Source organism: Aureobasidium subglaciale (genome assembly GCF_000721755.1).
Source record: "Aureobasidium subglaciale EXF-2481 unplaced genomic scaffold scaffold_20, whole genome shotgun sequence".
Lineage (NCBI taxonomy): Eukaryota > Fungi > Ascomycota > Dothideomycetes > Dothideales > Saccotheciaceae > Aureobasidium > Aureobasidium subglaciale.
In genome coordinates, this window is record NW_013566975.1 from 297,889 (window position 1) to 309,474 (window position 11,586).

An 11,586-nucleotide genomic window follows, 5' to 3' on the forward strand; every position below is an offset into this window, starting at 1 on the left:
TTCTTCCATGGTATAAAGCGCTAAGTTATCGACAACAGAGATGTTTATTGTGTTGTTTTGTGTTTTTTTTCTTCCCAAAAAGCCTCTTGGCTTTTATCGTCATTGACAGGTATCATATTCCCCAATTCCCCAACGCTCCCAGTTCCTTCATACAAGTGTCGTTTCGAGAGAGATGGAAAAAATAGGGGGCGGGTGATCCAGTCACACTCACACACAGACTTTCGCTAAAGCAGAGAGCTTTCCCCCACCAGTGAGGAAGGCGAGATCAATTTTCGTGATTCGCAAAAGGAGGGTGATGGAAATGGGTCGGGTCTACAGGCTGCCTCTGCGGGGCACACTAACACCTTCGAGGGCGGCGTTGTCAGTGAACCAGCTGACCTTGTCTCCGGCACCCTCGTTGATCAGACCGCAAGGCAGGGCGCGGCCCTCCTCGGTCTCGAAGATCTGCTTGAAGATGTCGCGCTTGCCGGCACCGGTGGCGATGAATGCGATCTTTGCGCCATGAAGAACGACGGGCAGACTCAAGGTGATGCGCTTCGGTGGGGGCTTGGGCGAGTCGGAGATGCTGAGGATCCAAGCGTCTGTCTCGCGCAGCAGGGGGTGCTCAGGGAAGAGGGAGCAGGTGTGACCATCGGGACCGCAGCCGAGGAGGATAAGATCGAACTGGGGGAGCTTGACGGAGTCGCGGGCGGCGAAGACGGAAACGAGTTGCTTCTCGTACTGGTCGGCGCACTCTTGAGCATCATCGAGGTACTTTTCCTCGATGGGGAAGACCTTGGGCTCGCCGAATTGTTCCTTGTCGATCTTGCTCAACAGCTCGTCCTTGAGCAATTTGTAGTTGCTGTCTTCGTGGTCCAGCGGCACACAACGCTCGTCGGCAAAGAAGATTTCCCACTTGTTGAAGTCGACAGTGTCGGCAGGGCTGCCGTCGCCCTTGGACAGGAGAGCCTGGGCGAGAGTCTTGGGCAGGGAGCCGCCTGAGACGGCGACTCTGAAGGTACCGTGACGCTCGATTGACGCGGTCTGCTGTGCGAGGACGTACTGGCGCAGAGTGGGTGCCATCTCGGCAACGCCGGGGAAGCTGTAGACATTGGGAGATTTGCCCATGATGGATGAGTTTGTAATAGTGATGGTCGCCGAGACTTGGTCTGTCGATTCCGTGTAGCAGAGTCGGGGTGGGGTGACTTGTTGTGGTGGTGCGAGGCGATGATGGCGATGTGACAAGGATGTCCCAGCGACGGCTTCCAACTTATCAGATAAACGACTTCTTTGCCGATGACGAGCGCCTTCCAATCCTACTACCGTGGGGCTCTTTCCAGGCTTGGCAACTCCAAGGACATTACTATTTCCGCGACATTCTACCGCTCTCACCGCAGCCATTCATTGGCCAATGCCGAATCCCTTCGATCCTCAAGGGCAACTCAATCGCTGTTGCAATTGTCCGAAAACTTTTGTGCCCTTGACCGACTGTTCGACGAACTTCTTTGGAGCTCATTGGCTTGCCAAAGATCCTCGACACGAGGCGCAGCGCCTTCCTTCCTCGGAGCCAACTTCCGCCTGTCAAAAGCAGCGTCGACGTTTGTTCCTTCACGTGTTACTCTCGCTCACTTTGAGTCTAAACCTCTTGTACAGGTTCTTATGGTCGGCCTGTAAGTTTCGCCACAAATGTAAAGTCATCACTGCAACCTAGCATCAGATGCAATAGTAGTCGCCGTATCACTACTTGTTGTGAGCCTTGTTGATTTCTTGAAGCGCTGGTTCCAAGGTCTGTCGGTCTGAGGATCGAAAGGCAGATCAGCCTCATTCTTCCCATTTTCGGACATCAATTCCTCACGGTTCGACATGGCGTGAGAAATTACCGCGTCCGAACACAATCTTGACACTAACATCATACATACCTACCCTCGATTGTCTCTCGTTAGGCGCAAGAGCAAAGCATAGTGACTCGTTCTGTGGAAACTTGGTTGAGTCAAGTTCTAGATGTTGTTCCTACATTGAGTGAAGTTATCTTAGTCGTGCTCAAGTCTGGATCCTGGAGCATAGACGTTGTTCGGACTTGGCCACAACGAGAGATCTGAGGAAAGACCACAGAGAAGGACATATGATCAGGCGTCTGAGGAGAGTCCAAAAACCCACTGAATATTGAGCCCAAGTCGCACATTGACTCAAGTCCAAGGCTACACATATGTCCGAGCTGCTCGTCTGTTTCTCGGACTTTGATCAGTAAGCGATTCGACTTTCGGACTTCGCGAGTGTCTTCTTGTCGTGACCCGCGAGTTGATACAGGCTTTCACGTGGGAGCATTGGCTGGCTGGTTGGCTTGAAATTACAAGCGCAGTTCGTGTCTTCGTCCCAGCCATCCTGGAAGTCCACCGCACCCGTGCGCCTTGCGCCTTGCGACACAAAGGATGAAGGATTGTGGTGGCACAGCAAAGATAGTCAGCTCCTGAACCAAATCAAGGCGTTCGGGCTCGGCGCAAGGCATCCACCAAGGCGTCGTATGTCGACTCGACACGTTTCGCGAAAGCGATTCTGCTTGACAGGTATCAAAGTGATGAGGAACGAACCAAAGCACAGCCCCGGTCAGCCCTGATACAAGAGGAAGGAAATACGCGAACGCGAATTGCGTGTTTCATACTTTCTTACTGCACGTTCAGCCAACTTACGAAACCGCTTCTTGAGATTGCTCAAGCACTGCCCTGCTCTTACCACAGATAAGGTGGATGAGTGAACAAGACCCTTGCGTGCGTATTCAAGTAGGGCACCGTGATCTTCTCGCAACATGCTTGGCTTCGGGATCAATGGTACGATGCATTCTAGGAGCTGATGGGTATCCACACAGACGCCTCTAATTCCGTGGCCGCATGGCCTTACAGTCTGGAGAACGCCTGCGGAGTCCAGACCTTCCAGCCTAATCAGATCCACAGACCTTCTGGATAGAACAAGAAAGGTCTTTCCCATCTCTGTTGTGGATACTCAGGGTCTTTATTATCGTTATTATTAATTGTTTCTTAGGAGACCATGGCCGTGCTGGCGCATGGCGCAAGCACAAAGGGTGTGGTGCTTGAAACGGTACCTTTGACATGAAACGGAGAACAAAGTTCAGAAAGTCTGGCCTTGCCTCACCCCGCCTCAAACCCAACCAACTATTAAGCACCAATGAACATGCGACAGAACTCTAGAAAAAACCTTGATAGGCAACAACCGCGTACTTTTCATGTGAACCGCGTAGCCTTTTCCCTGACACGGCCTCTTACTTGCAAACTGGAGTACTGTGTTGCTCGAGTATGTTTAGAGAAGAAAGAGCGCAACTGCAAAGGGACCGCTTTGTGGAAACGAACGGTCCAGACTGTCCTTCGGGATTCGGGAATCGCGGACTGTGCAGCGACCGGTTGCGCATTCTCTACTTTGCGAAACTGCAACCTAAACGGATTTAGAGACGACACACTGCCAGCTGCGCGGCGCAACACGAATAATGGCTTGCATAAGGGTTCGTACGTATCGGCTAGCAGCTACAGACGGCGTGAAACGGCCAGTTTCTGGCCGGGAGGGACTGCTCACTACCAAAAGTACAGTAAGATTGCCAGTTCAGGCAGTCGTATCGATCATTGTAAATGCCAGACATCGGGTGCGTTGCCGATGCCTAGTCTTGCTGTGCATCGTGTGTAGCCTCCCATTGTGAGAGTACCGCATTGACTTCTTCTCTAAGGACTTTTTTCCGCTCGTCTGAGCACCAGGATCCTTCCACTGCATTCGTGGAGATTGTCTTCCAATCGGAAGTGCTTAGCTTGAATGCTGCCTGGACTGCGCAGTAGTTTTCCTGTATGTACTTGCCGAAGTATGCCGGATCGTCACTATTGATGCTGAAGCACACACCATGATCCAGGAAGTCCCGTACGGGTGCCTCTTCGATACTGCTTATGAAGCCCAGAGTGATATTCGAGATGGGACAAAGCGTAACGAGCGTGTTTGTTTCGGCAAGTTGATGCATCAATCGAGTGTCCGTCTTCGCAACCCATGCATGATCGACCCTGCTAGTCTTGAGACTCTCAAGCGCAGATGATACGAACGAAGCCGGACCTGCTTGACCCACATGTGCAGTACATCGTACCCTGGCTGTCCTTGCATCGTCGTAGATCGTCTTGAAGTGCTCTGGTGGGTGCACGAGCTCATCGCCAGCCATACCAAGTCCTGCAACTGTGCCGTCTGCAAAGTGACCAGCATCCATTACCTCTTGGAACATGTGTGCTGCACCTGCCAGCCCGTGATGGCGTAATATACATGGAATGTATTCGATACTCATGCCGAAGTCCTGTTCCGCTCGCTGTCTCGCGCGTGACAACCCTCGTACGATCGTGTCATAGGTAATACCTCGTCTGGTATGGGCCTGTGGGTCGAAGAATACTTCAGCATGCTTCACATTCTGATCATGAGCTTTAGCAAAGTAGGTGTAGCCAAGCTGTTCGAAATCGTCGGCCGTTACGAGAACAGAGCTACCGAATGAGAAGTACCGAATAAACTCAGAGAGAGAGGCGAAGGATCCGTACCGGGCCTGCAACTTCTCCTCGCTGGCATATGCTTGGTCACCAGCAGAAGAAAGATCAATCTTATTCTTCGCGGCAAGTTCGAAGAGAAGACGTGGTGTGAGTGCCCCTTCGATATGGACATGATGCTCACACTTAGGCAATGCAACAAGCAAGTCATGCAGCTCGTTCCTGCACATCTCTCGTGTAGCTGCAATGGATTCAGTTGCGACGATGTGGCCTTCGTGTTTGTCTCAATTCGATCTGTTTGTGGTATCAGGTTGATTGTGCAACGCCGTTCTACTCAGGTAGGGTACAGAAGCGTATGCTATCACACGCAAGCCTCCCTTCGCTGGATGCCTAACTGCGCGTGCGCTGCCACCGTTCTATTATCGTCCAGAGTCAAGCTGTCTCGGATTACCGGAGCCTTACTAGTATGCGACTCAGCGTGCAGGATGCACTGGTGCAAGGCGCGGGACAGGCCCGTCGACGCAACGGCGCGCAGATGTGGGGGAGGAGCTGTTTCCTCTTGACGCCTCAAAGTCTGGAATCGGCTGTACCTTGTGACCACCCGACAGTATGGTCTCGAAACAACAATCAGGTCAACGTCGAATTGTCGTAGACCAAACAGCGACGACTGGCGTGAGAGAAACAGTCAGAGGCGACAGGACAATGCAACAGTGGTTGGCAACAAGACCACCTCGGGTGGCTGCATACAGCACCTCTGGCAACGTTGGTGGGGTATCCACAGAGTATGATACGTGTATTCCTTTGCTTGGCTTTGTTCGAGGCGCCTTTGTTTAAGTTACGGCCCTAAGTCAGGTCTGCGTTGGGCACAGACACTGCTTGCGCCCGGTGCCCAGACTCGTCGTTCTAAGGGAATCTGAAGCCAATCATTCCAATCAGCGATTCAGTGGCCGAACATCGAGATTCGTCGCGGCTCTGCAGGGAATGAATAAATGTACGGTCTACCCGCTCCATCTGCTCGATCCAAATCGTGCATCTGAGATCTCTTCCCGTCCCATCGTCTCGCAATGTCGACTTCAAGTACTGCCTCCTCTCCCATCCAAGGCGTTTGTTACTTTTCCATCCAACACAACCAACATTCTTCCTACAACGACGAAACACCTTTGACCACTCCATTCTCTCCATCTGGTGAAAACGTCGTCTCTGATCCGTCAAATCCATTGCTCGCTTATCGACCTTGCTTGCAATCTCCATCAACTGTCACGATTCGCAACAGAATGGAATCACTTCTTCAGCTACAAACTCAAGCTTCTCACATCCCTGCTTCAAGACGACCTCAACCTCGGCCTCTTCAGAATGTCCTCGCTATTGGTGACGACTACCTGGACGCAAGTGGACACTCTTCATCAAGCTCAGGGTCTTCTCAGTCAACAATGGAAGTCGCTCGTTGCTCACGCTGTCACCGCTCGCAAAGCATCGACATGTCGACCGGCAAGGCTGCAAACATGGTCTCTTATGGTCTCAACTCTTTCTACTGCCTAAGATGTGCAAACATCACTGGCTTCCTGCAACGCCAGTAAATGTGTCCTGGTCGTCCTTTACTTCATCTTCTCGACCACATCATCGGTCTTCTTCCTTATACCGCATAGCCGGTCTTTTGAGTTACGATTATAACGACACTATCATGCGCAGTCTGCATGACTACTTTTTCTTTACTACACAAGACCTCTCTGGGCTGCTTTCAACCAGAGTTACGATGGGTTCATTCATGGCGTTGCAGACCTAAGGGTCGCTGGAAGGAAGCATTTCTTGGAGTTTTTTTGTTTGCATTCCGGGCTAGTGCCAGTCCAGCCGGACAATTCATTGTTACTTTAGATACCCCTTTTGCATGAGCGCACACTGGATGTGGCTCCTTCTGATGAATTCAAAAGATACTTCCTCTCTGCCTTCTGTTCCAATTCTGAATCCCGTTGCTGAGTGTCCAGATGATCTGAAACAAGCTTTCGTTCTTTTTCACTGGCTGAGTCTGGTTCAAGCCTTTTCCACTGGAACTGCCAAACCCCACACTGGATCGTGAAGTTCCATCGTCGATCACCGAGCACGCGGTGTCCGCAACTGTACGCTTTGCCCCTTGTTACCTAGTCCAGGGACTTTCTGATGAAAGAACCTTGACTCAAGAAACACACACCCTTATTTCCTTCGCTTGCACAACTTGGGGAGATGAATGGTTCAAAGAGAGGTGGCTGGCTGGTGGCAGTGGTATTGCCTTGATTCACAGGCATGGGCGCACTGAATGCGCAAGTTTCGACAGTGGAAAAAGATGCACACGAATCTTGTGCGCTCCTATCTCGATCAAAGCGCGCAATAGTTCACAAACGGCTGCTACTCGCTCAGAGCGCTACCGGAGCGAACGTGTCTTGTCAACAGCAGAAGACAGCTTCCACTACTTGGGTACAACGACCAAGCCGGCCATCCGGAGTGTGTGTACGATGGAGACGGTAATATTTTGACCCGTGGGCGGTGCGAGGCAGCCATTTGACAAAGCACGAATCCCATGTGCCTGCAAAAGACGGCAAACTCTGTTTTCTCACAAGTTCGATGGTGGTCGATCGCTCGGTGATTACGAGCATGCACACCACACGTTTCGGCTCAGGTATCCCATCTACCGATGCATCTCTTCGATCGGTGTATGTTACAAGAATTGAGCTAGCCGTGTCTGAACCATTCTATTGGGAGAATCTACGATGCGACACATAGAAAGGGGCTATCTCGATGAGATCTTGCTGTTACATACCTGCCTTGAAGGCAAAACATCGTTGATGAAAGCAGGAGATATTCTGGAGGCGACGCATCGCTGATGAAGAAGCAGGAGGTCACTCGAATTCTATTGTCGTCTTCAGACACCTCTGAACCACGCGACGAATCGCAAATGGAAAAGAAGGAGGTGTTCAGTAGACTGCTGTCCTTGTTGGAACATGTTCGTCCAACGTTGCCGGGCGCAAACGCTGCCACGCTCCACGTCTTGGTAGAAATCACTCAACGCGACGCGTCTTGCGGAAGTCTCCGCGCTAAGGAAAAATTGACGAAAGCTGCATGATCGTTGACCAAAAATCTTCATACAGCTACTGCAAGGTATTGCGACCACGCAGAGAGACATGTCGACATCCGAGGATGCTTTCTCCTTCCACAGGATAGAGGAGGCCATGGCCCGTTTGAACGCAACAATCAGCAGCTACAAAAATGAAAAGAATGGCAAGATGAATGGTCATCATCGATCCGAATCTGATGATCTTCCTTATGCACCACGCTCTACCCTCTTCTCGAGAGAATGGGACTTGACGACGGACGAACACTACCCTTCGATCACGAATCCGGAGCTCAGGAAACGATTGAACGCTCTCGCTGAGCTCTGCAGCTTCCTGCCCGAACACCCCTACAACATCGACCTGTATCTGCGTATCGCAAAGGCCTATGTCGAGGTCGGATACCCTGACCTTGCTATTGGCTCAGCGTACAAAGCTCTGTTGCTCATTGACGCCATCAACAACGAGGACGAGTTTTGTGATGAGGCCATTGAGTCGTTGGCATTGAGCATCTCGAAAGAGTCTTTGGAGTACAGACACCAGAACATTCTCGAGAATGCGGAGATCCTGGCCCATCTGTACCCCGAATTCATGTTGAGAAACAAGGATCAGCTCGTAGACGTCGATGTATCAGATGTCGAAGTGTTGGTTTGGACCAAAGGACTTTTCTCTTTCCAAGTGTAAGCGTTGCGCCCATGTCATGTGTGACTCTTTCCTGACGCCTAGTAGTTATGCACTGCTTGCCCAATGTCTTCATGTGATTGGATGTCAGAGGAGCGCAGCCGAGTACTGCTTCAAGGCCCAGGATCTCTTCGGAGAAGACCCTACTATCGAAGCAACTTTGGACGTGATCCATGCCGCTATTGACGATTGGCTCCGCGAAACACAGCCCAACGAATACAACAAGCCGGGCTTCAAGTTCGGGCTCGACCAGTTCCCCGATGAAGGCATGGTTCGCAGAGAATGCTATCCCTGGAACGAACACGAGCCCGATCGCTGCTCTGCCGAGAGTCTGGATTTCCTGAACGCGGAGATGGAGAAGGTCGCACCCAGACTTGAAGTCAGAGCTACGAAGCTGCCTCTCTTGACGGAAGGCGATGGTGTAGACAAGTTTGTCACACAACTCGGTGTGTTTGCAAAGGAAGACATCGCTGCTGGAGAAGTCGCTCTGTCCGAAACTTCGCTCCTCACCGCGAACAACCGTCTTCAGGATGCGCTATGCGATGCGTGCAGTGCCGACCTTCCTGAGCTTAGTGAGCCAGCTGCTGCGGATGTTGTACAATGTCCTGACTGCGAGGTCGTCTTTTGCAGCCAAAGATGCAGTGATCTTGCTGAGGAAGAATATCATCCTGCCGTATGCGATCGCGGTGTCGAAGATGTAGCAAAAGACGTCCCGCCTGCCGAAGCTGCTAATGCCTTGTACTCTTTGTTGTTGCTCAGATCATTGGCCATGGCAGAGACCCAGGAGGTTCACCCTCTGGATATCAAGTATGTCAAGTTCATCTGGGGTGACTACCACACGTTTGACTTGTCGGAGCACTGGCGCCCACACGATCGTCACAGCGTCGACTCACCTTTCCCACGCACACTGCCTTTCAGCTTCCAGGCAAATGTCGTACTCCCATTCAACATGCTCGAGAAGATGGATGTCGACATCTTCAAAAACCCTCAGTACGACGTCTGGGTTTTCAACACCCTCTACGCCAAATTCCGCGGCACTGCATCCGCTCGTCTGAGCGGCTCAGGTGGTGGCGTCGCTCGTGGTCCTGAGGTCAGCGCCGTACACCCTATGTGGTGTCTTGCAAACCACAGCTGTAATCCCAACGTCACCTGGCGCTGGGCAAGCGACGTCCGCTTCCGTGTGCTGGAAGATAGACCGACCTGGCACGGAAGCGAGTTCCGCGGCGGCATCAAGTACAAAGCCGGACTCAAGAAAGATGAAGAGGTCCTCAGCCACTATTGTGATATCGACCTTCCAGTCAAGGATCGCCGTGAGTGGGCTGCCGGCGCTCTCGGAGGCAATTGTTGTTGTGAACGATGTCTCTGGGAAGCTTGCTTTGAGGATATGAAACAAATCAACCGCGAGGCTGACAAGGTCCGTGGATGATCATTGCTACACAGAAGAAACATATTTACTCATTAATGTATTCATCGGGACAACGTAATTGCATTTTCCTCTCCTGGTCGTCAGGACTTCAGTATGTGTGTGCCAATTTGAAATCATGATTGGCTGTCACGCTTGCTTATCCAGCCTTTTGGATTATCTCACCTGTACATCAGACACCATACCGTGTCGTTCTCGCTACGAGTGGGGTCTGAATACAGCCAAGCTGACAGGGTTAGTAGGACTTCGGATGCTCATATTGTTCGTGTGTGTATCGGAGCGTGTAGGCAGGCAACACAGCAGTGATTAAGTCGTGCATTCGCCCCTTGCTTGCTATGCTCTCCAAAGTCAAGATGAGTCCCCGACCTGCGTGCTCAAGACATAACCAAAACCGACACCCCAGGTCGGCACTGGACTCGGCTGCCGAAAGTGCTTCGGACCAAACCCCGAGTATTGATTCATGAAACATGGAGGCACATGCACCAATGACTTCAGAGTATGATGATCATTTCGTCTCTTGCATTCGCGAATAAATTATCCTTCCTCACAAACCTGATTTCATTCATTCCTGCGGCTCCGCTCGTATTTGATGCATCGTTCATGTACTATGCTTACGTTTCTCTCGCCAACGACCGTTTGGTACAGATCACCATTCGTTGGTGATGATGTGAGAGGGGTACATATCTATGGAAGGGGGGCGGTCATTCTGCGTGAGCCTTAGCAGAACGTCCGAGGGCTACCTTTGTGTTACACAGCATGAACATATTCAGGCTAGTCACGTACATCTCTCCACTGCAGTATGCGGGGAAAGGTAGAGTAGACGGCACATGATAAATGATACTATTCGCTAACAGTTTTGATATGATAACACTCGCGTCTTCTGGTTGGTTGGCTGCTCCCATTTGGCCCTTTTTGATGTCTCACTTGGAGCCATTGGCAATGATGAGACGATCACGATGGTTCTTGCTTGAGGCCGTGGGTGTGACTGCTTCCTTCTCCGTGTCGAAACGGACATTGACTGTCTTGCTCATGAGCTTCTGACCGTTGAGCATGTGAACGGCCCTAGCAGCTGCTTCTGTAGTTGTAAATTTGACAGTTGCGATGCCGCGCGATCGGCCACTTGCCGGATCTCTTCTAATCTCGCAGCTGTCGAGGAATCCAATTTTGCGCAGGTACTCCTCTAGCTGCCGCTGATCGATCGCGTAGTCTAGCTGACTGATGAAGATGCCTCTTGACTCAGTTTTGACGAGTCCTCGTGTTGAATTCACGGGTCGCTGGTTTGGAGTGTGTACGTATGTGGGACTCATCTTTCTCGGAGCGATGGGAGGCGGATGATAGAATACTGGACTCCTGTGCATGGGCGTGCCCACAGGTGTACTCATAGATGTACTTATGGGTGTGGAATAGGTGCTGACACTTTGTGGCGGTGGAAATGGCTGCATTGGGCGTGGGACATCATTGCATCGCAACAATTCTGGAGGTGATCGCGCTGTTGACCAGAGGTATACCTTGAGTGGCTTCAAGGAAGGTGAGCCATTGGTCAAATATCCTTGAACTTGGTCAGTCTCTGGCTTTGCTGACTATGGTTCTCGACATACCGTAGAGGTTGAAAGCATCTTTGGAACGCTTGATCTTGATCCAGCCGCGACCCTTCTGCATACCTTGTGGATTCGAGGCCATCTCGGTCCAACCAGGGTATGGAGCAGCCTGGCGCGTCAGATCTTTCAACATGCCCCAGGTGTAGTATGGAGGCAACTAGAATATCTCGTCAGAACGCACCATACTTGCGGTAGCATAAGACTTACACCCTCGACGTAGAAGAAGAAGTCCCCATCGCCACTACTCTTTGCTCGAGATGGCGGATACTGACAATTCATCATGGGCATGTGGGACAACATGGTCGATAGCT

The 11,586-nt window shown here is 51.4% G+C and overlaps 5 protein-coding genes across 5 annotated transcripts; 2 read left to right on the forward strand and 3 right to left on the reverse strand.

The window, feature by feature from the left end:
- Nucleotides 1–312: 312 nt before the first annotated feature.
- AUEXF2481DRAFT_7459 (uncharacterized protein) lies at nucleotides 313–1,107 on the reverse strand (the record flags this gene model as incomplete). The annotated part of the gene is made up of 1 exon (XM_013485650.1): nucleotides 313–1,107. One exon carries the CDS (start codon nucleotides 1,105–1,107, stop codon nucleotides 313–315), a length of 795 nt encoding a protein of 264 aa, XP_013341104.1.
- A 2,348-nt stretch (nucleotides 1,108–3,455) lies between these two features.
- On the reverse strand, nucleotides 3,456–4,947 carry AUEXF2481DRAFT_42815 (uncharacterized protein). The gene has a single exon (XM_013485719.1). The coding sequence runs from the start codon at nucleotides 4,721–4,723 to the stop codon at nucleotides 3,644–3,646; it is 1,080 nt and encodes a 359-aa protein (XP_013341173.1). The 5' UTR covers nucleotides 4,724–4,947; the 3' UTR covers nucleotides 3,456–3,643.
- Nucleotides 4,948–5,557: 610 nt separating this feature from the next.
- Nucleotides 5,558–6,070, forward strand: AUEXF2481DRAFT_7461 (uncharacterized protein; the record flags this gene model as incomplete). Its single annotated transcript, XM_013485651.1, has 1 exon — nucleotides 5,558–6,070. One exon carries the CDS (start codon nucleotides 5,558–5,560, stop codon nucleotides 6,068–6,070), a length of 513 nt encoding a protein of 170 aa, XP_013341105.1.
- A 1,276-nt stretch (nucleotides 6,071–7,346) lies between these two features.
- On the forward strand, nucleotides 7,347–9,796 carry AUEXF2481DRAFT_415234 (uncharacterized protein). The gene is made up of 2 exons (XM_013485801.1): nucleotides 7,347–8,253; nucleotides 8,303–9,796. The coding sequence occupies exons 1-2, from the start codon at nucleotides 7,646–7,648 to the stop codon at nucleotides 9,678–9,680; spliced, it is 1,986 nt and encodes a 661-aa protein (XP_013341255.1). The 5' UTR covers nucleotides 7,347–7,645; the 3' UTR covers nucleotides 9,681–9,796.
- An 801-nt stretch (nucleotides 9,797–10,597) lies between these two features.
- Nucleotides 10,598–11,575, reverse strand: AUEXF2481DRAFT_7463 (uncharacterized protein; the record flags this gene model as incomplete). Its single annotated transcript, XM_013485652.1, has 3 exons — nucleotides 10,598–11,226; nucleotides 11,276–11,432; nucleotides 11,483–11,575. The coding sequence occupies 3 exons, from the start codon at nucleotides 11,573–11,575 to the stop codon at nucleotides 10,598–10,600; spliced, it is 879 nt and encodes a 292-aa protein (XP_013341106.1).
- Nucleotides 11,576–11,586: the final 11 nt, after the last annotated feature.